The sequence below is a fragment of the Bidens hawaiensis genome, unplaced genomic scaffold (genome assembly GCF_021521415.1).
Source record: "Bidens hawaiensis isolate Kalapana, Puna unplaced genomic scaffold, B.hawaiensis_p1.1 tig00010132_1, whole genome shotgun sequence".
Lineage (NCBI taxonomy): Eukaryota > Viridiplantae > Streptophyta > Magnoliopsida > Asterales > Asteraceae > Bidens > Bidens hawaiensis.
Window position 1 is genome coordinate 665,019 of NW_027491767.1, and position 26,808 is coordinate 691,826.

The window sequence follows — 26,808 nt, forward strand, 5'->3', positions numbered from 1 at the left end:
TAAAAATACGTAGAATATACGAAAACTATTTCACATACTTTACATATTTCTAAGTTCAAAGTATATGTTACTAGGATGCATGATAAAGTAGCTAGATATCTTAATTCTCAAACAATAGCACGTATTCATAAAAATAAAATCTAGTCAAACACGTTATCACAAAAACATATTTAAAGATACTAGATATGTATGTATCATTTTCTCCATGCACACGTGTAATACATAATTCAAATATAGAAAAAATGAACCATCATCTTGCTATATATACACCAAGCTTCACACAACATTCATCACACAATTCACAAACCATGAATATCTTTCTCTTCTTCACCTTCCTCTTCCTCTTATCATCATCTGCTTCGGCTCAAAACTGCGGCTGACAAGGCGGTAACGCACCATGTTCAAGTGGTAATTGTTGTAGCCAATATGGTTATTGTGGTAACACTCCAGATCACTGCTTACCGTCGAATAACTGCCAGTATCAGTGCACTGGTGGTACTAATCCTTCAACTGGTGGTAGTGATGTTGGCTCTATTATTACTTCGTCCGTGTTTGATCAAATGCTTAAGTACCGAAACGATCCTAGATGCAAAACGAATGGATTTTATGCTTATAATGCTTTCATTAATGCTGCGAAGACGTATAGTGGATTTGGGACGACTGGTTGTAATGATGATAAGAAGAGAGAGCTTGCGGCTTTCTTAGCTCAGACTTCCCATGAAACGACAGGTATATTTTTAGTAGTCAGCTGTATACACACTGTCTACACCATCTGATTAATTAATATCTGATGGTTTTCATAGTTTGACTATGGTTGTTTCTAACAAGTAATTTTGGAAGTTGTTTTTAGTCAAAACGGCCGTCTGAGTGTTTTATGGACGTCCGTTTGATGGTGTGAATTCAGATGGAGTTGGTGTTGCTAATTGCTATAGCATGCCTTAACTTATTATTATTTTTATTTATTTATTATTTTTTAAGCAGTCAGCTATATACGCACCGTCTGACATCTAATATTTTTAAGAGTTTGACTTTCTATTTTTAGAATGGCCATTTGAATCTTTGCTCAAACGACCGTTTCGAACAATAGTTTTTAAAGTTTGACTTTTTTAGTCAAAACGGTTGTCAGAGTGTTTTGTGGATGGCTGTTTGATGGTGTAAATTCAGATGGAGGGGTGTTGCTATAGCATGCCTTGACTTATCATTTTATTTATTTATTTATTATTTTTTAAGCAGACAACTATATACACACTGTCTGACATCTAATATATTTCAAAGTTTGACTTCCTGTTTATAGAATGGCCATCTGAATACTGTTCAAACGACTGTTCTGACCAGTAGTTTTCAAAGTTTGACTTTTTAGTCAAAACAGTAGTCTGAATGTTTTGTGGACGGTTATTTGATTGTGTGAATTTAGATAGAGGTGGTGTAGCTATAGCATGTCTTAACACATTATTATTATTTTTTAGATAGATGTTGGTGGTTAGATAGATGTTTTATATGAATGCATGTGATGATATATTGATAATTTGATATGTGTAGGTGGATGGGCAACTGCACCAGATGGACCATATGCATGGGGATATTGTTTTGTAAGATAACAAAACCAGGCCAATAGGTATTGTGACTCACCTGACTGGCCATGTCCTCAAAGCTACTTTGGTAGAGGACCTATCCAACTATCTCAGTAATTTCCTCCAGTATAATATTCTTTACAAGTATTTTGTTTTATATTTTTATTCGTGTAAAAAATATCAACTCTAACACAGACACACTTAAACTTGTGTAACGTGAATATGATTCGTTTAATCATTTTATCTAAATCGTTTCATGGTTGACGGGTAGTGATCAAATATGTTAAGCGGAAGCAAGTTATAAGCAGGTTAATAGTTATACATGTTAGTCAAACTGGTTGGTGGTTCGACTTGGTTAACTAAATGGGTCACTCCGAACACGACCTATTTTATTAAATGAGTTAGATATAACGAGAAAACTTGATTACCTTTATGTCCCGCATTAGATCCTTCGAAAAACTGTTACCCCTAGTGTGATATATATATATATATATATTTCTCTTTTTAAACACCAAATTTCCAGCATGGGTTAGAATGTTAAGATGCCAATTTACACACACAAAAAAAATAAAAAAATCATTTTCACATACAACTAATGTATTGTATGATATTTAAGCCAAAGTTTACAAGAAAGTCTTATTCACTAAAGTCAATCATATATTAAATAACTTTAGAAGGCCACAAAAGTACTAAGTTATTAGGAATTAAATTGTAACCTAAATTAACATATTTTTCATACTAATATACATCCTAACATTAATTGTGACAGCAACTACAACTATGGGCTGTTTGGAAGATCAATCAACAGGGACTTGATCAACAATCCTGATCTTTTAGCAACCGACGCAACCTTATCTTTTCAGTCAGCAATATGGTACTGGATGACACCACAGGGTAACAAACCATCAAGCCATGATGTTATCACTGGAAGGTGGACACCTTCAGCTGCTGACAGGTCAGCTGGTCGCGTGTCAGGCTACGGTGTCATCACAAACATTATCAATGGTGGCTTAGAATGTGGTCAGGGTCAAAATGCTAAGGTGGAGGATAGAATCGGGTTTTATAGAAGGTATTGTAGCATTTTGGGAGTTGATCCTGGAACCAATCTTGATTGCTACAATCAAAGGCCTTTCAGATAAAATGTATAATCAGTCTTGTTACTTGTTACTTGTGACGTATAAGTTACAATAATAAACATGTTTATGTAATAAACATGTTTATGTAATAAACCCGTTTTTGTAACGGGTAGTTTAATCGGTTATCTAATAAATAAGAATATTATAATTCGACATTTCAAGTTTATTCAACAGGATATTTAATATAACAAATATGGTAAAGAAAATTAATAATAATAAAAAATCTAAAGCACAAGTATGCTGCTAGTATAATGTATATATAATGTATATATGTGTGAACCCTTGGGTGGGCAAAAGTAAAATTGCACTAATTTTGACGTTATTTTACTAATCACGTGAAAATAACGTTAAAAGTGGCGGAAGGTTAATCAGGCATCATGTGGTGGCGTTGATAGCCGAAAGACAAGGGCACATGCACCAATCAGCCGGTGTCCCGATGATTGAGTGTTATGTGTCTTATGTCCAAGGCTTGATTCAAAACTACTATCGAGCCGGGGGTCTCACCGGAAGCAGCCTCTCTATCTCTATGGGATAGAGGTAAGGCTGTCTACATCTTACCCTCCTCAGACCCTACCATAGCATTGCTATTGGTGGGATATACTGAGTACGATGATGATGATGCTGCTAGTGTCTTAATAAACATAAACCTGCTGCAGAGTCAAATATCTATAAAACTTTAAATGCAACACCATCACGAGATAACACGTTCCTACATAACTTTAACCCAATTCACAAACGTTAAATAACACCATCTAAACGAAAGTAAAGTTGTTTGGTTGCAAATCATCTTTCCGAAAGCTGATGATCGGAATCCTCAGAAACTAAAAAAAACCATTCCAAGCAGTCAAAGTTCATCAGCAAAAGTAATAATAATAATAATTAACAAAGCTTGAGGTCTTGTTTAGAAGTCCCTTCCTTTGTATGGCATTTCCTGTTACCAGCAACATTGGATAAAATAAGCCACACTCATTTACAGGTCAATTTGACTTGTAACGCATTTTATTAATAAGGATAATTTGTACGATGTCACACAACTATTCAGCTTTCATCATTAAGGTATAACACTATCTTATTAATTGGGAAAAAAATCACATAATGTACTTGCGCAAACAAAAAGGTGGACCCGTCAACCCAAACCATTTTGACTTGCTAAAAAAGTACCCGTTTTGATTAGTCATGTAACCGAAGTTACCGAATCAACCCACCCATTTTGGCACTCTACTCGTTTCTCAGATAATGTAAAAAAACAAATAATCTTAAATCATTCTTTAAGATCATTTTTTCAAGATTGCTGGTATGTTGACTCTTCTAGAAATCGAGAAAAGATGACTTTCTTACCGGAGGATAATTGGGAATGTACGCCATCTGGCGAGGTTGAGCAAGAAGCATCTGCTGACCATACTGAATCAATCAAACGTAGCCCCAAATTAAATTCCACAAAAGAAAACTAAAAGGGTATAAAAGGATTCCTTGAACAGTTGAATCACAGTCATACCTGTGGGGGTACATTAGGCTGAAAATATGGCGGCTGTGATTGATACGATGTCGTCTGGGGACTGTATACAACAGACTGGTGTGGGGCAAATGAGGTTCCCATCTGCAAAAACCAAATATTTACATAAATATCAACAAAGTGAACAAAGGAAGCGTCTAACTGAACAGGTCAATTTGGGTAATAGTTTACTGTTAACGAGTCAACTTCAGCCCATTTTGACCATGTTATAGTAGAACAAAGTAAATTTTCTGATTCATGATAATGTAGAAACTCACTCCGATGCCAACAGACGCGCCTTGCATATGAGAGACATTTGGGTAGTAGAATGAACCATCAGGCACAGGAGACTGGGCCCTTAAAGGACTCGGCAATGGAACAAAACCCTTCGCATTTGGGTTCAGCCTAAATTCCTGTGAAAATTAGACAAAAGAAGGATTAAGCAATTAAGTGGATGAGGATAGTTTGAACTCCATTTCATTCAAACATAAAATTATCAACAATCCATTTTGGCATTCAACCACAATACCAACCAAATCATATAATTATACTAGAAGCAATCGGTGATAATAAAATGCTTAATTCTAACCTTTGCATTAGGGTTCAATGTTGATTTTTCTGAACTCAGAGAACCCATTGATGAGCTAGGGGATAATCCAGGACTGCTTGCAGGTTGTCTAGTAGACTCATGTATCTTGACAGTTTTTTCACCCTTTGATACTTCACTACAACTCACAGTTTCTTGACCGGCATTAGATGGTGCATACGCAGTTGCATCTGCTGATAGTCCCTTTTCAGAGCTTTCTTTTTTAACATCTGAACAAGATTGAAACATACAATTGCTAAGTTCATGTGTATTGCTATCTTTTCTTTTATTTTTTATAAAGAAATGAATTAAGAACACTAACCTGATTTTGCAGCCTCATTGTGCTCAAACAACTGCATTTTACAAATAAAAGTTTTAATAGTTAGATTTTATAACGATTATTAGAAGAGGAAAAAAGAGTCACTAGCAAAAAGGATTATACTACCATGTGCTTCCCAGTACCATCATTGGTGTCTTGAATCCTGAGGTAATTAATGAAAAGCACAACAAAAAATTATAAGCATAAAGAGCGAACAGTTGTATCCAGTTAAATACTTAAATGAATAAAACAGATTAAAAATGGTGTAATACAACATATTAACAAGAACCTGTTCTCACTATCAGAAACATTTCCAAATGTTTCAATATTTTCTGAATCCCAAATGTCCTCATTTTCATCATAACCACTATCATCAACACCACGGAAAACAGATGAATATTTAGTTTCCTCGTCGAGATCAAAGCCGCTATGGAAGTGAATGCCCCTTTCCTGATATAGAAAAGTGCACATGTAGGAATTTAAGGTAACAATTCATACTTGAATAGACACGCATATACATGTGTGGATGAAAATCAGGAAGCAAAACCTTTTACCTCAGCTAAATGAAGATCCTGGGTATCCTCACCCTCAATTTCTCTAGCCAATCTTAGTGCCTCTTTTTCTCTCTCTTTCATCATGGGACCTCTATCAAGTTTTGTTGTATAAAGTTCCTCATCAAAGGTACTTGTTACTCCAAATAGTGCTGCATTTGTTTCAAATTGATCCCAGCCCCTATGAAAGTAAAAACGATTAAACACTTACGAAAGGCTAGCACAACAATTTCTACCATAATCGATTAAGGACTACATGAAAAATCAGATAAAAATCATTAAGGGTGACAAAATAAACGGTATGAATATGAGGTAAAGAACTTAAAACCTATTCCAAGGACGGTCAAATGTGTTGTCAAGCTCAGGACATTCTATGTTTTCATCATCCGGGACCCATGGTTCCAACTCTCTTTCCAGCTCAACATGTCGAGAACGAGATATTGAGGAATCTGTCATAATGTCTTGCTGTTTTTCATGCTGGAACTCATTGGTAAACCCGTCCCTTGTAACTGGTAAACTCTGCTCTTATGAATCACATAATGGAAAATATTAGTTCATATAAGCAAAATGACAAAGGTATGAATATGAAGTTAAAGAGCCAGAAACAAACAAACCTTTGCTACAATTTGCACAAGGTCTTTAGATGGTATGATTAAAGTTTTTGAAGGGCCTTTGTTAACAGAATTTGATATGTTTTTCTGTTCTTGAGAAGAACTACCCTTTATCATGCAGGCCATCTTCAAGATTATTCCTGAAGAAAGATAACCGAAATATAAGATACAGTAACAGATCTACTTCCATTCATATTCACTAACAAAAAGTTTGAAAAGATTACCAAAATCCTTTTCTGCATTTGTGGCATGAAATACTCCAGAGTACACTGATCCATCATTGACCTGGACTTCAACCTGATGACCGATTAGACACGTTGTTAAATAAACAAGTCGTTCTCGTGGTGGGCTATCAACTTCCCCTTTGTCTCCTGTTGTTAAACCGGAAAAAAAAAAGTTAGAACAATGTGTTTGAAAGTAATTAGCAGACTGAACCAGAAAATCCAACCTGAAGTGAACCACTGGTTGAAGTTTAACTGCACTGACTGTGGTGTACCATCCGCTCTCTGCCAATTGAATCCATTTGCGGAGGACCTCGGTGGTCCAACTTGTTGCAGATTCATTCTTAACCCAAACTTATTATACAGAACTAGATACTGTAAAAGTAAATCAATTTAGCAAGTGGCAAAACAGAAAACACTAAGTTTATATTTAGTTAGACCATACAGGCATACACGTTAACATTGCGCACCACGTAACAAGAAAAGGTTAAGAGCATATGTGATTCCATCAAAATGAATGTTTTTAGTGATTAATATGCAATGATAGAAGTTTGTGGAGACACAGGATTAGGTAGCTGTTCACGAGTCGAGCCAGGGAGGATTTGATCTCGAGCTCGAAATTAACCGAGGCAGCTCAGCTAGGCTTGAGCTCGAAATTAAACGAGGCAGCTCAGCTAGGCTCGAGCTCGATTTTGAAGTTAAGATCGAGCCAATTAGCTATCTATATATAAGTTTTATTTGAGCTTTTATTGAGCAAGCCGCGAGCTTTTTGAACATCCATCTATATTTCGGTATTAGGCTTTGTATGCAGCAGGTATAATCTAGAGCCGAACGTCTCATTAGAAGCAACCTCTCGGGATATATGTATTGGCAACACTTAATGCACACTATAAAACCTTAATTAACACTAATTATGGCATCTAAACCCTAATAAACAAGTTGCATGTAAACGTTAAACACAAATTAACGAAGCTCGTAGGTGTACACAATTGATAACAAAGCCCTAACGCTTAATAGTTAATATACATACATTCCGATTTTGTATCTAATTGTATATTGTATAGAAACGAATACTTACCGGCGATTAAACGGAAGAAGAAGAAGAAGAAACAAATAAATAATCGAATGAATGAATTTGAGAGCAGCCGATTATTATTATTATTATTATTATTATTATATAAATATATATAATTTTTTGTATGATTTGGGGCTATTAGGGTTTGATAACGGTTGTGTCCGAATTATGTTAAATGGGTAAAAAGAACCGACCCGATTCTAATCGGATCCAGTGTATTATGGAAACAAAGATCTTCGTTTAAATGCTGACACTGATGTAAACGAGAACGGAAATTCTTGTTCATGTATGTTCATTTATTAAACTGACAAACATAAACGAATTTGGATTACCGGGGCTATTGAGGAGGTTGTTTGGCCGTGTCCGTTTAGAGGCTTCCACTGTTGCCCGGATGGATTACCGGGGTCCAAGGGGGTTCGATTGGCCGCACATATTAAGCGGCTTCATTTGTCATCGGATGACAAGAAAGAGACCTTACGGGAGGCGATCTCGACAAATTTGGATTTGTTTATTTCGGTTGGTGAGGCTTTAAAGGTCTCGCGTAGGTGGATGTGTGGAGCGTGTATGGAGTCACATGCTCTCCGTCGGGGGTGCCATCATGATGACGGGTCGGTCTGGTACAAGTGTGTCACGGGAGATGTGGAGGAATATATAGTGGGGATTGCGAAGCCATATGTTGGGAGGGAAGTTGTCGCGGTGGGAAGGGTGGAGGTGGATGTAGCTCTCCTTGAGCGTGTCTTCACTCTTCCTATTACGACTGTTAAAAACATTCCTCATAGTTGTCGTATGGCTTTTTCCCAAGCCTTAGTGGGTGCTCTGGGTAAGGTGGCGGCTATGCCAGAGTCTGTTGAGGCGTGGGTGAAACTGTTGTTGTTACCACGTTGCACCTTACGAGTTTTCAGACCTTCTAATCGTCAGCAACGCAGGTCTGGCAATAGAAAGTCTGAGCAATGCCGAATTATTCAACGGTCGCTATCCGCTTGGGGTGACCGTGACGGTTTCTTTGAGCTCCTTATATCGCTTTTTAACCAACCCCTAGGAGATGCCCCGGGTGGTGATGCGTTTGTACCCGAGTCTGACAACGCCGGGTTGGGCGCCAATGTTAAACAATGTTTGCGAAAAGTTGCGGACGGGCATTTCACTGCTGCGGTCAAGGTATTATGCTCTTCAGGGGTTGCACCTTTCGGTAAGGATACTTTGAACGCTTTGTTGTCTAAGCATCCCATCATGGCACCTCCGATTATGCCTGCTTCCTTGCTTTCTGAGTCTCCCCTTGTCGTGGACGTTGATAGTGTGCTTGGGTGCATTAAGTCTTTCCCTAAAGGGACTTCGTGTGGGCGGGACGGTTTGCGAGCCCAACACATTTTAGATGCGTTGTGCGGAGAGGGGTCTCCGATTGCGGATGGTTTGCTCAAGGCTATCTCTGCGGTGGTTAATTTATTTTTGGGGGGAAGGTGTCCTAAGGTGTTGGCAGAGTTTGTTGCGTCTGCCCCACTTACGCCGTTGCTTAAACCGGACAATGGGATTAGACCTATTGCCGTTGGGGCCATTTGGAGGCGGTTGGTCTCTAAGGTGGCTATGAGGGGTGTCGGGAAGGAGATGGTTAAATACCTCGGTGACTTTCAATTTGGGGTGGGAGTCCCCAGTGGGGCAGAGGCCGTGCTTCATAGCGCGAACAGGTTTCTAAATCAGTTTCATTCGGATGGGTCATTGGCTATGCTTACTGTTGATTTCTCCAATGCCTTCAACTTAGTTGATAGGACGACCCTTCTACATGAGGTTCGGAGTCGATGTCCTTCCATTTCTCTTTGGGTGGATTTTTTATATGGGCAGTCAGCTAGGTTATATGTGGGTGATACTTTCATTAAATCCACCACTGGGGTTCAACAGGGGGACCCTCTTGGGCCTCTCCTTTTTGCCTTAGCTTTGCACCCACTTGTTCACCAAATCAGAGATCGGTGCAAGCTTCTCTTTCATGCTTGGTACTTGGATGATGGCACGATTATCGGGGATACTAGAGAGGTAGCCAAAGCATTAGATATTATCAGGTCTGAGGGGCCTCGTTTGGGTCTTGAATTAAACGTTAAGAAAACAGAGTTATTTTGGCCAACATGCAATGGGGTGAAGGCACAGGAGGGGTTGTTCCCTTGCGGGATTGGAAGGCCGGTGCTTGGCGTGAAACTCCTTGGTGGTGCTGTAAGCCAGGATGCGGGGTTTATCAGCAGTTTGGCTATGAAAAGGGCATCTAGCGCTGTGGAACTGATGAGCTGTCTCCCAAGACTTCGGGATCCTCAATGCGAGCTTCTTTTGCTTCGCTCATGTATGGGAGTTGCCAAGCTTTTGTTCGGTTTGAGAACATGCCAACCTATGTATGTGGGGGAAGCTGTTTCTATATTTGACAATGGTCTTCGGAGGGCGATTGAGGACATCGTGGTTTGTGGAGGTCCGTTCTTTGGGGATCTCCAATGGAGGTTGGCATCACTTCCGATCCGTTATGGGGGGTTGGGTCTCTGTTCGGCCGAGGATGTATCTACATATGCTTTTGTGGCTTCGAGAGCACAGTCGTGGTGTTTGCAAGACCATATTCTTCGGGGTTGTGATATTTATGGGTTGGACTCTGATTATGGGTGTGCGATGGATCGTTTACGTACTTCACTTCCAGATTTTGATCTTAGCGGGTTCTCTAATAAGGACACCGCCCCCCCTAAAGCCCAACATGTTGTGGCGAGTGCCTTATTTAGTGGAATCGTCAAGAGTTTAGAAGTGAAGTTTGATCTATCCCCTCGCCAAAAGGCGGTGTTTGAATGCCTTCGGGCTCCTCGGGCTCAGGATTTTCTAACGGCCATCCCCATTGAAGGATTAGGCCAACGTATGTCGGGTTTGGAGTATCGGGCTATCCTTAAGTACCGGTTAATGATCCCTATGTTCCCGACGGATGAACCTTGCCCAATTTGTCGTAAGGTCTGCTTGGATTCTTTTGGTGACCATGCGGTGCATTGCAAAGAATTGCATGGCTTTAAATACAGACATGATCTGGTTAGGGATGTTCTGTGTGATGTTCTTAAACGGGCAGGGATTTCTGCTAAAAAGGAGGCCCCTGTTAACTTTCTCACGGATCCTATTGAAGGGAGGTCTACTTTACGACCAGCTGATATTCTTGTGTTCGGGTGGGCAGGGGGGAAACACGCCTGTGTGGATCTTACAGGAGTGTCTCCTCTTGTTGGGCTCAGGGACCGTGGGTTTGTTGTGGGTCAGGCTGCGTTGAAGGCTGAATCGGGCAAAGTTGTTAAACACGAGAAAGCTTGTTTAGATAATCAACATGTCTTTCTACCATTTGCCTTTGATACATTTGGTTTTCTGGCTCCAGAGGCTGTGAAATTTTTGAGTAGGGTTCAGCGCGTCGTACACGGAACCTCTTCAGCTTCTAGGTCCCAAAGCTTCGTTTTTAGCAGGATTGGCTTTGCTGTTCAAAAGGGGGTTGCGGCGCAGCTTGTTGCCCGTTTGCCTGCCACTTTATTGTAATCGTTTTATAGTAAATTATATTTCTCATCGAACGGTTTATAAACTGTTCGCTGAACGTTTTATTCGTTTACAACCCTAAATGTTGACATGTTGTAAATGCATAAAATTTCATAGCTCGACCTAATGTTTATGAGCTTTATGGGTTTAGTTGTATTTGCATATATATGACGTTTATATTGTTATTGTGAGATAATTCATAATGTATGAACGGTTTCCTCTCCAGTTTCACTCTGGTTTATCAGACAAAGAATTATGTGTCACAATGTTCGTACGTATGAATGTATATACACATAGAAAAATAAACGTGAAGTAGTTGAAAGTTATATAAAGTAAATCTGATTTATAATAATATGGTTTTTATTTCTGGCTATATGTAACTTACTTGGTTGATTTTTTAAGAGTCTTATCTTGAAGATTTTCTTTAACTTATAAACGAGTTTTCATAACCGGGCTTGTGACACTAGAAAAGCATACCACATGTAAACATCTTAAAATATTAACGCTACTCAAAACATAAATGAAAAGAAATGGTTGTGTTGCAAGGGGACCATTAATCGAACAAAAAGTAAACGTAAAAGCTTGTGAATTAAGCTTTGTGAGGATGAATCGTCCATAACATCTAAATAAGTGCATGGTACGACTATATTATGCACAAAAAATAAAGGAATAGTGATCATGTGAGGAGAATCATATTTGATAAAGAATAGATGATGTATGTCAAATGTGTTTATAATATATATGTGTTTATAATATATATGTCAAATGTTATAAACAATGTGTGATGAATGTTAATGAACTTAAATTACACAAGCTACGTCGCTTCATAGTTGGAATTTTTGTTCTAGTTTTACTTCGTATATACAAGTGCATGTCTTGATATCTTCTATAATGTTTGTGCTCGAATAAAGTTTATTACTGAATTTTATCATTTTGTGTTTTTCAAATACGTAGTTCAATTGTTAAAAATATCATCTTTACCAGCTTCTTGTATGATTCAAATTTTTGAACTTGATTTTGTAACATCCGGTCAATGTTAGAAAGAATTGTAGGGAATGATTGTCAACTCACATCAACCACCAGTAACAGACAAATATGTTATGTCAAACTACACAAAACCAGTATAATGGTGTCAAGTTTGGTTCATTCCCACAATTTGGCATATAATTGACATGGTGTGGACCATTGCTTTGCAATAGTGCTCATATCATGTTCTTTTTTGAAGTATTGTCCAAATTTCTTTGAAAGTGTAGTATAAAGTATTCAATTTTGTTTTATATATAAAAGCATTATAAACATTTAAAAGATAGCCAAATGTTACGTGAATTTTAACGTTTGAATTTTAATACCAAGTTAAAGACACATGACATGTGACAAGGTGAATTGCAACAACTTACACATATAGTGCAACATGAGACTAGTGTCCACAATAACATACGAATAAGACATAAAATGTTCATGTACAAAGGAATAACAAAAACAACAATTCAGATGATATCACACAAATATAATATTAAGTATCATTCAATACGATAGAAAGACCTTGCAAAAAATTTTGTGCAATTATTATACAAACCACGTAATAGGAGCGTATAGAAAACCAAATTAATCGATATAACTGAACCATACCAACCGTACCAAAAACCAGTGGATTGGCTTAATTATTTTCTAAAAAGTAACAATAGCGAGTCCGTTATGGTTAACAAGGTTTCCATACACGCCTAACCCAAACTTAACCAATCGTATGCAATTTTTTTTACTATTACAAATTATATGTATTTTTTAATGCCGTGCAATATACTAACAGACAAATGTCCGATAACAATTTAATCAATGGTCAAAAAACTTCAAACCTAATTTTTTAGGCCCAATTAAATTATCTCGAGCTATTTTAGCTTGACCCAAATTAACGATTAACCAATCCACAATTGACCCATTATAGTCCTCAAAACGGATTAACCGAAATTAACCGTAACAAATCGAGTTTTTCTAATACATGGTTCCGAGCATGACCAAGTATTAGAAAATCACATATTGGTAATACTCGGATCAGGGTCGGGTATATAACAAAGTATTATAAAACATGGTATTTGAATACCCTGTCTCCGGGTATTGAAAAATCATATTTTCGGGTATAGATTGTGTTTTTATGGGGCTGCATTTTTTTGGGGTTATTTTTCAGGTATAGATCAAGTATTTGAAATATCCGGTTTCAAGTATTGGAAAAACCCGATTCTAGTTCTTGAGTATTTCCATGTACAAATCGGATCTGATTCCAGGTACGAGTTTTGATACTGAAATGCATACCCTATGGGTATGGTCAACTACAAGTTCAGATAATAAAAACTCAGGTATGAAAAACCAGCTCCAAGCTTGACTTTTTTGTGCACATCTGGTTATAGTTACGCGTTGTAGCTGAAACCGAACCGAAACCGAAAAAGAGAAAGAAACCCTTTACTTGAGTACCATAGCAGAAGGCGCTAATCTGGGGGAAAATGAATTAATTTAACCCCAAAATCAAAAAATAAAAAATAGCGGAAAATAAATTACCCCCAAATTCCAAAACCCTCAATTCATTCATTCACAAAGCTCAAACCCATCTGCCGTTCATTCTCTGTTAATTAATTGCTTCAATCAATCAATCAATCAAAATAGTAATAATAATAATAATAATAAACACCCAATTCTTGTAATTATTATTATTGTGTTTCAAAGAAATGGTTTCTGGTTCGCGAATCGAAGGTACCCACAATCTATCAGCTGGTGTTCGAAGAACCATTCAATCGATTAAAGAAATCGTGGGTAATCATTCGGATGCTGATATTTACACAACCCTTAAAGAAACCAACATGGATCCTAATGAAACTACTCAGAAATTGCTGAATCAAGGTTTGTTTCTCTAAAGATTTTATCTTTTTGTGTGAAAGTTGATGTTTTTATGAATTTGGTTGAATAATATTTCTGGGTTTGTAATTTGATGAATTTTTTAGGGTTTGTATATGTTATCACATTATTAATGGTTGCTGCACTTGACTATGTAGTTAAAGTTTACTACTTTACTTAGATTAGTTGCTAAAATATTATAAGCAATCTTATTTAACTACTAATTTGTAAGAAGTTATTCTTTTTTTAGTTTTTTTTTATGTTTTTTTGTTTAAAGTTGTTTTGATGGATTTGGTTGAATAATATTTGTGGGTTATATTTTAGGGTTTGTAATCTGTTAAGTGTATATATGTTATATCATATTATTAATGGTTGCTGCACTTGACTATGTAGTAAAAGTTTACTTAGATTAGTTGCTAAAATACTATATGCAATCTCATTTAACTACTATTTTTTAAGAAATGATTATTTTTTAGTTTTTTTATGTTTTTTGTTTTTAAAGTTGTTGTTTTTATGGATTTAGTTGAATAATATTTGTGGGTTATGTTTTAGGGTTTGTAATCTGTTAAGTATATATGTTATCACATTATTAATGGTTGCTGCACTAGACCATGTAGTTAAAGTTTACTTAGATTAGTTGCTAAAGTAATATATGCGATCTTATTTAACTACTAATTTGTAAGAAATTATTATTATTATTAATGTTTTTTGTTTTAAAGTTGTTGTTTTGATGGATTTGGTTGAATAATATATGTGGGTTTGTTGTTGGGTTATGTTTTAGGGTTTGTAATCTGTCGAGTGTGTATGTTATCACATTATTGGTGGTTGCTGCACTAGACTATGTAGTAGAACTTCACTCAAATTAGTTGTTTAATTTATATAAGCAGCAGTCTTGAATTATATATAACATATGTTTTTAGAATCAAGGTTTGGTTGCAAAAAGATATCATCTTTTTTGGTTCTTTATGTTTTTTGTGTGAAAGTTGGTGTTTTTATGGATTTGGTTGAATAGTATTTGTGAGTTTTTTGTTGGGTTATGTTTTAGGGTTAGTAATATGTCAAGTGCATATGTTATCGCATTATTAATGGTTGCTGCACTAGAGTATTAGAAGTTAAAATAATATTAGCAGTCTTGAATTTATAACTAATTCATATACAATTCATTAAATTTTTGACATTTGTGAATGTTGTGTGATTGGAGTACAATATGTCACTAATTAAATGCAGTTTAGGGTTCCTGAATGCTCAGAAATTGTTGAATCTAGGTTTGGTTATTAAAAGATATTATCTTTTATTTTTATCATGTGAAAGTTGTTGTATTGATGGAATTGGTTGAATAATATTTGTGGTTTTGTTGTTGGGTTGTGTTTAGGGTTTGTAATCTGTCAAGTGTATGTGTTATCACATTATTAATGGTTGCTGCACCAGATTATGTAGTAAAAGCTCACTTAGATTAGGTGTCAAAACAATATATGCAATTTTTTAATCTTATAACTAATTCATATACACATGTTTAAAATTTTGTTAATGCTGTGTGATTTGAGTATATAATTATAATACACTATCCAAAAGACTGAAGCATATGTCACTAGTTAAATGCAGGCAAGACGTATTTTTCTAAAGCATCTATGTTTTCATTTTACTATATTTATCGGTTGCCTGTAAAACTCACTATATTAGTGGTTTTGCACTAGACCGTGTAGTAGAAGTTCACCCAGACAATATATGTTACGGATAACAGGTGGTCAGGATTACTACCACTCGGTTCATCATACACCCTGCAATATTTAACTTATAACTAATTTCTATACAATTGTTTATAGTTTTGTGAATGTTGCGTGACTGGAGTATATGACCATATCACCATAATAAGTTATCAGAAAGACTGAAACAGATGTCACTAGTAACTAGTTAAATGCGGTTAAGAGTACTTTAAAGCACGTGCTTTTTTTTGGCAGCGTGCTTTAGAAAATCTCAGAAGTGCATGGGTTTGATAATGGTTTAGCTTTGGTTAGTAGTTTGGAATCATATATCAGTTGTCTGTACATGAAAGTTTGGTACTTGTTTGATGAAGCAAATTTGGATGATGTTTTATCGGCATTTTTAAATGCTTTTCATGATTTTGACTTTTTATTTATGTAATTACTTATATTTTATTATACTTTATCTGCTCTTATCAGATCCGTTTCACGAAGTCAAGAGGAAAAGAGACAAAAAGAAGGAGGTTCGTCATCTTAAAATTTTTATTTTCATGATTACTTTCTGACTTTCTGTCACATAGATAGTCACACTTCTGATTTGTACATTGTTTAAATCAAGACCTTGATTATATATTCTTTATCAGTAATCCATTGAAGAATGAAAATTTTTTATCTTTCAGTAATTTTACTTGTTTTTATTTCTGTGAACAAATTCTTTTCATCCAAAATAGTTTTCTGTTGTTCAACTAGGTCACTAATGCTCAAGTTTTTTTTTTTGTTTTTTTTTTGTTTTTGTAATTTGTTTTGATATGCTATAAACTTATGTTTTTAAAGGCCTTCATTCTGTAATGCAAATTTTAAGCTATTGTCTTTCCTATGCATATGGCTCATTTTTTAAAAGGCTTAAATATATCTTAACTTATGTTACTTCAGGTTACATCATTTAAGGCTCCGGCGCCTGTAATAAGGTCAAGAAAGCCTACTGAACAGCAAGTTCAAGTAAAGCCTGCTGAACAGCCAGTTCAAGGAGCGAAACCCAATACATACTCAGACCGCAGGCCTTTTCAAAGGGCAGGCTTTGTTAGGAATAATGTATCTGGTAATTAAGTTTTCTGATTTTTTTAAACTTTATTAATGATTTATTAGGGATACTGCTTGTGGAAGCCACACATGACAACCAATCAATGTCTACATTAAGTTAATTTATATATTAAAACTACTTTTTAGGTCACCTGAGTATGTAATATGTATCTTGTTTTGGTTTTATAAATTTTGAGCAAAAACATGTTGAAAGTTTGAAATGTTAAAAAATAACGAGTTTATTTTACAAAGCGTTGACGTTTCATCGATAGTATTTTGATCTTCTTAATATTATTAAGAGTGTTTTCGTCATGTGACATATTTTTTTACTAAATACGCAGTATGTACATCTCTTGGTTTAAAATCTTGCTTAATGGTACTATTATTGGTGTTGTGTTGATTGTTGAAATTTACTAGATGCAGGAAGAACTAGACAGTTTCGTGTTGTGAGGGACAACAGAAATAATCAAAACGAGACAAAACCTCCTGTTAAAAGCTCGGTGAACGTGACAACTAAACAGCCACCAGTTTCAACCACTCCCGAAAAGAGGTATTACACATAATTTTTTTAGGATAATTAAAGTTTTTTTTTTTAAGTTCACAATATCATATTTGCTATTTACGTAATATTTATATATCACGCTTGTCACGTGCAGCTCAGCCGAGGCTTCCAAAACTCAAAAGTCAAATGTGAATCCATCATCAATTGATTCGCTATCGAAACAAGTAAAAGGTGTTAGTCTGGCTGCAAGTGGCAGGAGACCCGTGGTCTCAAACGTTACTCCACCAGTACATGTAGCAACAAAACCGCACGATTCGGTTACATCTCCCAACAGTTCAGTAATTGGAGTCTATTCATCTTCTTCTGACCCGGTTCATATACCATCTCTAGCATCCCGACCACCTGCAAACGTGGGGGCCATAAAACGAGAAATCGGGCCAGTCGGTGTTCGTCGTCATCCCATATCGGAGAATCCCGCCAAGCCGTCATCTGCGCAGGCCGCTCCCGTGTCAAACTCCAAAGACCATTTTAAATCTTTTCCCGCTGTATCTAAAACCGATCAACATACACAATCTGGTGTGGTTGAATCAGTGCCAAGCGGACGGTCCTTTAATAATCAGCATGGTAACAGGTCCCATCAGCCATTTGTGACTCACCACAAAGGTACGATTATTATTATTTTTTTTGAATTTATAATCGTTGTGGTAAACATGGCATTGAGCTAATCTTTTATTTATTTTAAAATGTAGTTCCTCAAGCAAACAAAGAGTGGAAACCAAAGCCGAAACCCGCTCAGAAACCGAGTGTAACTGAAGTGGGAGTCATTGGAACGCCTAAAAAGCCCACGCCATCTCCCGCCAAAATTCCCAAGGAGTTGACTTTTGGCAGCTTCGTAGTTGAGTCAGATTCAACCCCGAAGCAAGAGGATCAAAATGTGATCATTGCAGCACATATCAGTGTCTCCGAGGCAGACCGTAAACGGTTGACTTTTGGTAACTTGGGAGTTGACTCAGATTTACCACAGAATTCAGGATTCCAAGAAGCCACGCGTGTTGATGAGTCACACGTTGAACCTTTGGCAAGGTTGGTTAATTATGATATAATTTATACAAATTTATGTTTGGTTAGTATTATGTAACTGATCTGATTTCATTTTATTTTTTAACTGGATGGCAGATTATCAGTTAGCTCAACAGAATCTTCTATCGACAAATCTTCTGAAAGCAAACACGCTGAGTTGGTAGACGAACAACCAAGTTCTGGTTCAGTTTCTTCTGGTTCAGGAGTGTTGGAATCACAATGGACTGATAGGGTCGAGTCTTCCAGCCCACAAAACATGGAAAACTACACCAATATTGACATGGTTAGGCACAGCAGCCCGTCTTATGCTCCTTCAGAGACACATCAGCAACAAAGCTCTTCAGAATTGCCAAGTTTCTCGGTTAGTTAGTGGACTCTTTTTATATCCTTGAAACTAACTTTATTATTATTATTATTATTACTATTATTATTATTATTTCATATGTATTTTTTTATCCAACATCCTGATTTTATTATTATTTTTTTTATTATTTCATATTTATTTTTTTTATCCAACATCCTGATTTTATTATTATTATTATTATTATTATTTCAAATGTATTTTTTTTATCCAACATCCTGATTATATTATTATTATTATTATTATTTCATATGTATTTTTTTTATCCAACATCCTATTTTTTATTATTATTATTATTATTATTATTATTATTTCATATGTATTTTTTTATCAAACATCCCAATTTTATTATTATTATTATTATTTCATATGAATTTTTTTATCCAACATTCTGATTTTTGGTGTCGTATGAATATTATAGCAGGCGTATGATCCTCAGACCGGATACGACATGTCATATTTCAGACCAGCTAGCGATGAATCTCTCAGGGGTCAGGTGCTACAAATCCCTCAGGAGGTTGTGTTTTAATATCAAACTTATGTTATTAACATGATGTCAACATTAGCGGGAAAACAGTAAACAGGCAACTGATATTATGTTTTTTTTTAAACAGGGATTTAGTTCTCACGTGGCCAACAGTATTCCAGCAACCACAATACCAATGGTACAACAACAAGCTCCGGTGGCGGCACAAATGTATCCACCAGTTCATCTTCCTCACTTCACTAACATCATGCCTTATCGCCAGTTTCTATCTCCTGTGTATGTGCCACCGATGGTTATGCCGGGGTACTCTAACAACCCTACATATTCCCCTCATCCGTCTACTGGTAGCAGTTACCTGATGATGGCCGGTGCCAACTCACCACACGTAAGTGCAAACGGGATGAAGTACGCGATTCCACAGTACAGGTCTGTCCAGGCTGGCAGTCCTACCGGGTTCGGGAACTTTACAAGTCCTACTGGATACGCATTAAACACTCCTGGCGTTGTGGGAAGTGCGTCTGGTTTAGACAAGTCGTCTCGGCTCAAGTACAAAGATGTGAATGTTTATATTCCAAACCCTCAGGTATTTAGCCTGTTTATTATTATTATTATTATATTTATGCATAATATGATATTAGGGGTGTGTGCGGTTCGGTGCGATTTTGTGCTAAAACCAAACCAGAAACCGAAACTTCGATTTTTGTATGTTTGAAACCGTTTGGTTTTGGTTCGGTTTTTGTCATTTGAGTTTGAAAATTTTAGGTTGAAAAAAAAGTTAGGCCAAAATTAATGAATTTAGGTATAAATAACTGTTAATCATAAACCAAGTGACTTACTCACTTAGATATTTATTAAATTCTAATAGCATACTTAAAATAAAAAAATAAAAATCTAGAAATTTGGTTCGGTTCGTTTTTTTCGGTTTTTATTATATGCAAAACCAAAATCTAACCATAAGTTCGGTTTTTAAAAAAACTTAAAACCAAACCGTTGATTTTTGTTTTGGTTCGATTTTTTTAGTTTGGGATTTTCGGTTTTTTTGGTTTCGGATCTGTTTTTTCGGTTTCTTGCACGTCCTTATTATAGATACTAATATTGTGCACTACAGGCCGAGACGTCTGAAGTATGGATGAACCCAAGGGAGATGCCTAGTATGCAATCGGCTTCATACTACAACATGGCGGGACAATCACCATACCACACTGGGCATGGTTCATTCAACGCACAATCTTCTCATATGCAGTTCCCGGGCTTGTACCACCCTCCACAGCCTGCAGCCGTTGCAAACCCGCTTCATATGGGTGGGAATGTTGGGGCAGGAGCTCCGGGAGCCCAAGTTGGTTACCAGCAGACGCAGTTGAATTGGTCAGGGAACTTTTGAAACAACGCGTATGATATGACTTTTTCTTGTATGGGGACTTTAAAGTAGTAGTTATAGAAGCGTTTTGTTTATTGAAAATGGATTTTACAAGTTTCCCATATCTATGCAATGTGATGCTGTTTCGTGCCTCGGTTTTTTTTTCTTTATCGTCTTTTCATACAACCGAACGGAAAAAAAATTAGTCGTGAAAGTCATATACGATATCTTTCTTAGCACAGAATACGACCGGACAATGACATATCTAACATACCCGAACATGTATTTTTTTTCGCAGATTTAATATGCTACATCCAATGTTATTGTGAATAAAAAAAATAATACATGATAGGTACATTAAAGATCTTTATTCCATCAAGGAATGATAATTATTCATATGAGTGTGTCGAACCTGAATGAGTATAAGCTCGAGTTTGGCATGTTTTAGTTACGGGAACTCGAGCTTGAGTCCACCTCGTTTTGAGTACTATTTCTGAATCTCAAGTTCAGCTAATGAGTAATTTTTCAAGTTTGAGTTTATCTCCTTTGATATTTACTAATTTTATCATATATGCTAAAAGTTAATTTTGTAAATTTTTATAATATATTCAACAAAATTATATAATGATAGACATGTTTAATCTCGCGAGATTATGTGAGCTTGATACGCGAAACTAGGACTTGTTTATAAAACGAGTTCATTTTTAGACTCGGCCTCGTTTAAGTTACTCGATTCGAGGTTTTAAGGAACTGACTCAGTAACTCACAAGTGACTTAAGTCATTCACACATCTTCTATTGTTTTCCACAACTATGTATGATTCTGGTGATGAAAACTAAAAGGCTTTGTCACTCAAGCTTATTCGTTGCCCCTAACCGATGAACATCCTATTAGAACCGAATAACTGATAAAATCTCTTCCGAAGCTACTCAAAACTACTCGAAAACGCCAGATGTGCATACATATGCCGATGGGCATAGGGTAAACACTACGTAGATATAATAAAAATACATCAGCTATATAGCAGTCTTTCGAAACATTGATACAAGCACGTGACACACGTTATTAGTCTATAAGCATCCGTGATTCATGTATAACACATAGTCTAAATGTTATTAGAAATAATTCAGTTATTGATACATGATAACCACCAATTACTTGTATCATTATCTTGGATCCCACATTTGTCATTGTCAAAATGATTTTTTTTCAATATTTGATTAATAGTTTATATTATATATTTCGTAGTCAAAATTTTAGAAGTAAATTATATATAGTGATGACGTGTAAATATATTTAATTGGACTGGACCTCGAAATTGTGGAATTGAAAAAAATAAAAAATTGAGGTGGAAGTCCCTATCATAATCAAGTAAACTGATTTTATGATATTGAATACATGATTATACATATACTATTATTTGTTATTCATACCTTATATTATGTTTTACATACAAACAATTTACAATTCATAAATACTATTTACAATATTAGATACAGTTAGGGCTGTTCAAACTTCTCATCACTCGTTCATCGTTCGCTCGAATTTCGTTCGAAAAATGCCCGTTCGATTTCGGCTCGGTTTGGAAGTGAGCCGCTTGGCTCAGTTCGGTTTAAAAGCAATCCAAGCACGAGCAAAGCCTCGCTCGGTTTGGTTCGGTTCGTTTTGCTCGAATTATTTTTTATTTATTAGTTTTATAATGTATATATATAAAAGTATACTATTTTTTAAAGTTTTTAAAATTTTACTATTTTGTGTTGAATTCAAAGATCAAATTTAAACCATAGCAACTCATTTTATATATGTTTTGTTGTTAACTATTAGTTTTATACATTTTAAAGGTGAAAGTTTAGACTATTTAGAGTTTAAAGTCTTGAATTAATGATATTTTGAAGTTTTAGAAATTTAAAATTGGAAACTTTGTACGAAATCAAGCAAAACCAAACCAAACCAAGCCACTCGGTTTCAAAACCAAACCAAGTTCAAGCATAAAGATATCGCTCGTTTCTTTAAATTCAATCCGCTCGGTTCGGCTTGCTTTCAAACCAAACCAAGTATGAGCATGCCCACGTTCGGTTCGGTTCAGTTCGTGAACAACCCTAGATACAGTGGCAATTCGGTAATCTCTACATCAGTTAGTAAGTGTTAACCAATAGAAGCCTAAAATAATGACTAAGAGACTCTAAGTCTAGAGTATTGGGCACGCTGATATGGTAGTAATTGGTGGTGATGGGTTGAGGAGGTGGTGGTTAGTGGCAGACTAAGATTATGAACACATGTGACTGGATAAACGAGTAAAATTTTCATTTGACAAATCGCTTTAAAACTTAATGGAAGTTTGCTGGCCGATTTAAATATGTCTTTATGGTGAATCAAATAGTGATTGTTTTGCCATTATTTCTACAGTTTTAATAACATCACTAATAACTTTATGCTAATTGTAGTTATATTAGAAGAAAAACATTTTTAAATTATAGGTGTTATTTTGGAACACACCTTTTTCTATTTATATATCTTAAAAATAAATGAATAAAATGATACTAGAAAATTAATATGAACTTTCACACCACATGGAACATTGCCTAAACGTCCATGTCACGTCATCTTCTCAAAATGTTAAATATGATCATTTATAAACATGGAAAATATGGTAACTTGAAGGACTTCCCTACCAAATCACCACTATAAATATTTTTTACAAACCAATATTTATGTCATTACACGTAAGCACTTGTTAGTTAGTTGTATCAAAATATATCATGTTTTATTTACTTTTTAATGTATGTGTAAATAAAATCTTTCTGATTTAATAGCAATATTTTCACTAGTTAAAAAAAAGTCAAATAATATTTTTACTATTTATATGTAATATATATGACCATTTTAACTATTAAACTAACAATTGCATTTATTTGAAATGGCAATTATATTTAAAAAAAAAAAGAGAAGACTCACGGGCCGCAAGAAACCTGAAAGTACAAACATTAATATCCACCTCAACTCTCATACGATCAAACAAGAGAGTAGATACAATGACATTACATGCAATTAGTCTTTATAAAACATTTTGCATCTCTTTATAACACATAATATCATTACTAATGTTGTCGTGACCACATGATCTCATTCGTACGTTGTTGGTTGGAACATAAAAACCCCATCATGATGCACATTTATGATTTACCTCATTTCTTTAATCCAACGTCATCATCTGTATACAATAATGTGAACTCAAAACCCTTTAGTACCTAATAAAAAAGAACCTTAAAGCCAAACTAAAAATATGCTAAAAAATAATATGTATAGAAGCTAATAAGCTAAAAAAAATATATGAAATTATCACATTTCCAAACCATCAAGCTCAATGATGAAACTATCGGTTCGTTGACACATATACGTTGCGTGAAAACTATCGATTTGTCGACACATACCTATTTTTTTCGAATGGCAATGACAATTATTATTAGTAAAACTTAAATGACCATATTAATCTAACTTCCTTGTTTAATTTACCACAAGAAGTTAATATCACTCAATATAATTAATTAGCTTCTAAGAAATATATTTAATTATAAATCGTGTGAACTCATCATAATCTCTTATTGGCAAAACGTGTATAACAAGCTCCACCAAAAAAATATTCCCGAACTTGATAATTAATTAAATTAAATTAAAAATAATCATTAATCACCAGTCAAAACTAATTCAAATTGTAATTAAAACAGAAAGTTAATAAAAACATTTAATAACAAATTTTCATCAAAAATAACCAAATCTTTTCTAACTAACCAAAATTAATTAATAATTAATGCCCATATCACCACTTTACTAATATAAATACATAAAATAATTTCCTAAAAACTACTAAAATAATTGGAAATGGCTGTCATGCTGAGCTGGATAATTGGATGTACACGTTAGCCACGACCACGTGGCCACATGTAAGTGGACAATAAGTAACCAATATGGAAAGAAATGAAATCCTTCATATTAAACTTTTTTAAATTAATTACTATATTACTGAAATACCCCTGACACGATAATATCTAGCTGGCATATTGTTGACGTGGAAATTATTCTATTCCCATTTTCCAAATGAAATATTATTATTATTATTATATACACCCTAATCATTGAGTGTTTTTTCCATTTATACCCTTCACATCCACCACAATATATTTCTCTCTTACTTCATATTTTTTATTACTATTGTTTATTATTATCATTATGTCTACTACTACTACGGTGTTGAGCGATGCGGTAATAACTACCGAGTCGGTTGCGGCTGTGGTGAATCCTAATACTGATTTGATGACAGAAGTTAAGTGCGTTGATTGCGAATGCTGCGGATTAACCGAAGAGTGTACACCGGCTTACATGGAATGTATCCGCGAACGGTACAAAGGCAAATGGATCTGCGGACTATGCGGCGAGGCGGTAAAAGAGGAAATCGTGAGGAGTGAAAGGTTGATAAGTACGGAAGAAGCAATGATGCGACACTTGTCATTTCGTAAGGCGTCTAGGTCGCCTCCGAATCCCGCGGTTCATTTGATTGCCGCGATGAGGCAGATTTTGAGGCGGAGTTTGGATTCTCCGAGATCTATGAGGTCCGTGCCTTGTAGTCCGACGACCGCGAGTGTTAGCCTCGGAATTGCGAGGTCTGAGAGCTGTATTCCGACGCTAACACTCGCTGTTGAGTCGTCGCATTCGTCAGTGTGTGATGAGTTTGAAGAAGCTATTGAAAATATTGAAGAAATTAAGTTTGGATTTAATGGTTAATTTAGATGAGATAGTTAAATGTACACAAGATTATTATTATCATCAATACCAGCAAACAACTTTTTCATCCTATTTTTGTCTTTATATGTTTCAACAAAAAGAAGTTACTAGCAGATTGGTAACAAAGTTTACTTCAGGCCAGTGTTCTTGCTTAGCGGTGTTGCGGTAAGAATTAACGATTAATTAAGTTGGAATTGTATCTAATTTTTGGGTGTGTGTGGTGCCGTTTGGGGCTAAAACCAAACCGAAACCAATATTTGGTTTTTGGATTTCTTTTGAAACCATTCGGTTTTGGTTTTTTCAGTTTTGATTTTTTCAAATTGTTTGGTTTTTGTCACTCGAGCTTGAAAATTTTAATTAGGCTGAAAATTTTTTTTTGACAAAAAATAATAAATTTAAGTATTTAAGTGTAAAGAATTTTGTTAATTGTTAATTTTTTTTTTAATAAATCATTACTTTTTTTTATTCAACCATTCTTAATTTATTTTTATATTTCATAGAAACATCCAAACAATTTACAATGAAGTGGCAGGTAAGCGGGCAACAAGTTGCGCCGCAACCCCCTTTTGGATAGAGTATACATTAGCCCAAAAGTTTTTGAGTTATATATTTATTAATTTTTTTATAAATTACTTAACATAAAAAATAAAAATTTAGAAATTCGTTTTGTTTCTTTTTTTTTGATTGAAAATTTTTCGGTTTTTATTGTATGCAAAACAAAAACCATCCTGTTAGCTTGGTTTTTACAAAAATATAAAACCAAACTGTCGGTTTTTGTTTTGTAACGTTTTTTTTTGTTTTTCGCACACCTCTACCAATTTTTCAAATATACATATATATATACAAAATTTTTATATATAAATTTTCTACTTTTATATATTCGATCAGATAGCGTTAGTCGGGGATTAATCCATGACTAGACGAGATTTTTAGAACACCGGGATGTACTCTTAAAAGCGTTTTATCTTCTGCAAACTTTGCCCCAGGCCTAATAATTTTACTTCACGAAGAAAACACGTGTCAATCAATGAAAACCGGACTCAAATTTTCCTATATTCGTTTTAACATGTGTTGCAATTCGATGCGTGTGAAATAATAACGAATCGTTAGGAGTTGTAATAAGTTGAAATTACAGAAACTCGAATGAATGAATGGATGGATGAATTTTAAAGATGGTTTGAAGTGAGAATAATCTTTTTGGCTTTTTATAAGCATACAGTTTGCTTGTGGAAGAGATTCTGGATGTAGCAACAAGCTAAAAAAGTGTTAGAAAGACAAATAAAACAGGACATTAGAAGATGCCCATTTCTAGTACCTTTAACGGAACCTATTCCATATGTATTAAAGATCATAAATTCTTAAAATTGAGTTGGTCGGGTAAAGTACGAATAAATTAGGATCCTATATTTATGTAAAATATAAATAAATAAATAAATAGACAAAACTCAACTAAAGATGACGTGTCGAATGATGCTCATTTGGAAGGCACTTGATTATA

General features: G+C 35.2%; 2 protein-coding genes and 1 pseudogene across 5 annotated transcripts; 2 read left to right on the top strand and 1 right to left on the bottom strand.

Annotated features, from left to right (window-relative positions):
• The first annotated feature begins 122 nt into the window (after positions 1 to 122).
• LOC143534375 (endochitinase-like) lies at positions 123 to 2,894 on the top strand (annotated as a pseudogene). The gene is made up of 3 exons (XR_013135542.1): positions 123 to 729; positions 1,540 to 1,684; positions 2,341 to 2,894. The product of XR_013135542.1 is annotated as an endochitinase-like (transcript).
• Positions 2,895 to 3,331: 437 nt separating this feature from the next.
• On the bottom strand, positions 3,332 to 6,844 carry LOC143534379 (polyadenylate-binding protein-interacting protein 3-like). The gene is made up of 13 exons (XM_077028879.1): positions 6,715 to 6,844; positions 6,491 to 6,637; positions 6,270 to 6,406; positions 5,984 to 6,174; positions 5,659 to 5,836; positions 5,394 to 5,554; positions 5,231 to 5,267; positions 5,108 to 5,138; positions 4,789 to 5,015; positions 4,478 to 4,612; positions 4,203 to 4,304; positions 4,046 to 4,108; positions 3,332 to 3,638 (listed from the first exon to the last, which is right to left on the bottom strand). Exons 1-13 carry the CDS (start codon positions 6,827 to 6,829, stop codon positions 3,609 to 3,611), a joined length of 1,554 nt encoding a protein of 517 aa, XP_076884994.1. The 5' UTR covers positions 6,830 to 6,844; the 3' UTR covers positions 3,332 to 3,608.
• A 6,750-nt stretch (positions 6,845 to 13,594) lies between these two features.
• Positions 13,595 to 20,676, top strand: LOC143534380 (uncharacterized). Of its 3 annotated transcripts, none has more exons than XM_077028880.1 (10): positions 13,595 to 13,970; positions 16,145 to 16,188; positions 16,598 to 16,763; positions 17,162 to 17,294; positions 17,401 to 17,909; positions 17,996 to 18,329; positions 18,423 to 18,687; positions 19,109 to 19,204; positions 19,302 to 19,757; positions 20,283 to 20,676. In XM_077028880.1, the coding sequence occupies exons 1-10, from the start codon at positions 13,799 to 13,801 to the stop codon at positions 20,553 to 20,555; spliced, it is 2,448 nt and encodes an 815-aa protein (XP_076884995.1). In that variant the 5' UTR covers positions 13,595 to 13,798; the 3' UTR covers positions 20,556 to 20,676. The 3 variants fall into 3 exon arrangements, with proteins under 3 accessions (XP_076884995.1, XP_076884997.1, XP_076884998.1); XM_077028882.1 differs by having other exon boundaries at positions 19,112 to 19,204; XM_077028883.1 differs by having other exon boundaries at positions 17,168 to 17,294.
• Positions 20,677 to 26,808: the final 6,132 nt, after the last annotated feature.

Excerpts from the sequence above, each read along its gene's own strand:
- LOC143534380 (XM_077028880.1), top strand. The coding sequence starts at position 13,799 with ATGGTTTCTGGTTCGCGAATCGAAGGTACCCACAATCTATCAGCTGGT. Across the intron at positions 13,971-16,144 it reads TCAGAAATTGCTGAATCAAG|ATCCGTTTCACGAAGTCAAG; the intron begins GTTTGTTTCTCT and ends TGCTCTTATCAG. Across the intron at positions 19,758-20,282 it reads TTTATATTCCAAACCCTCAG|GCCGAGACGTCTGAAGTATG; the intron begins GTATTTAGCCTG and ends TGTGCACTACAG.
- LOC143534379 (XM_077028879.1), bottom strand. The coding sequence starts at position 6,829 with ATGAATCTGCAACAAGTTGGACCACCGAGGTCCTCCGCAAATGGATTC. Across the intron at positions 5,139-5,230 it reads ATGGTACTGGGAAGCACATG|TTGTTTGAGCACAATGAGGC; the intron begins GTAGTATAATCC and ends TGTAAAATGCAG. Across the intron at positions 3,639-4,045 it reads ACATTCCCAATTATCCTCCG|GAAATGCCATACAAAGGAAG; the intron begins GTAAGAAAGTCA and ends TGCTGGTAACAG.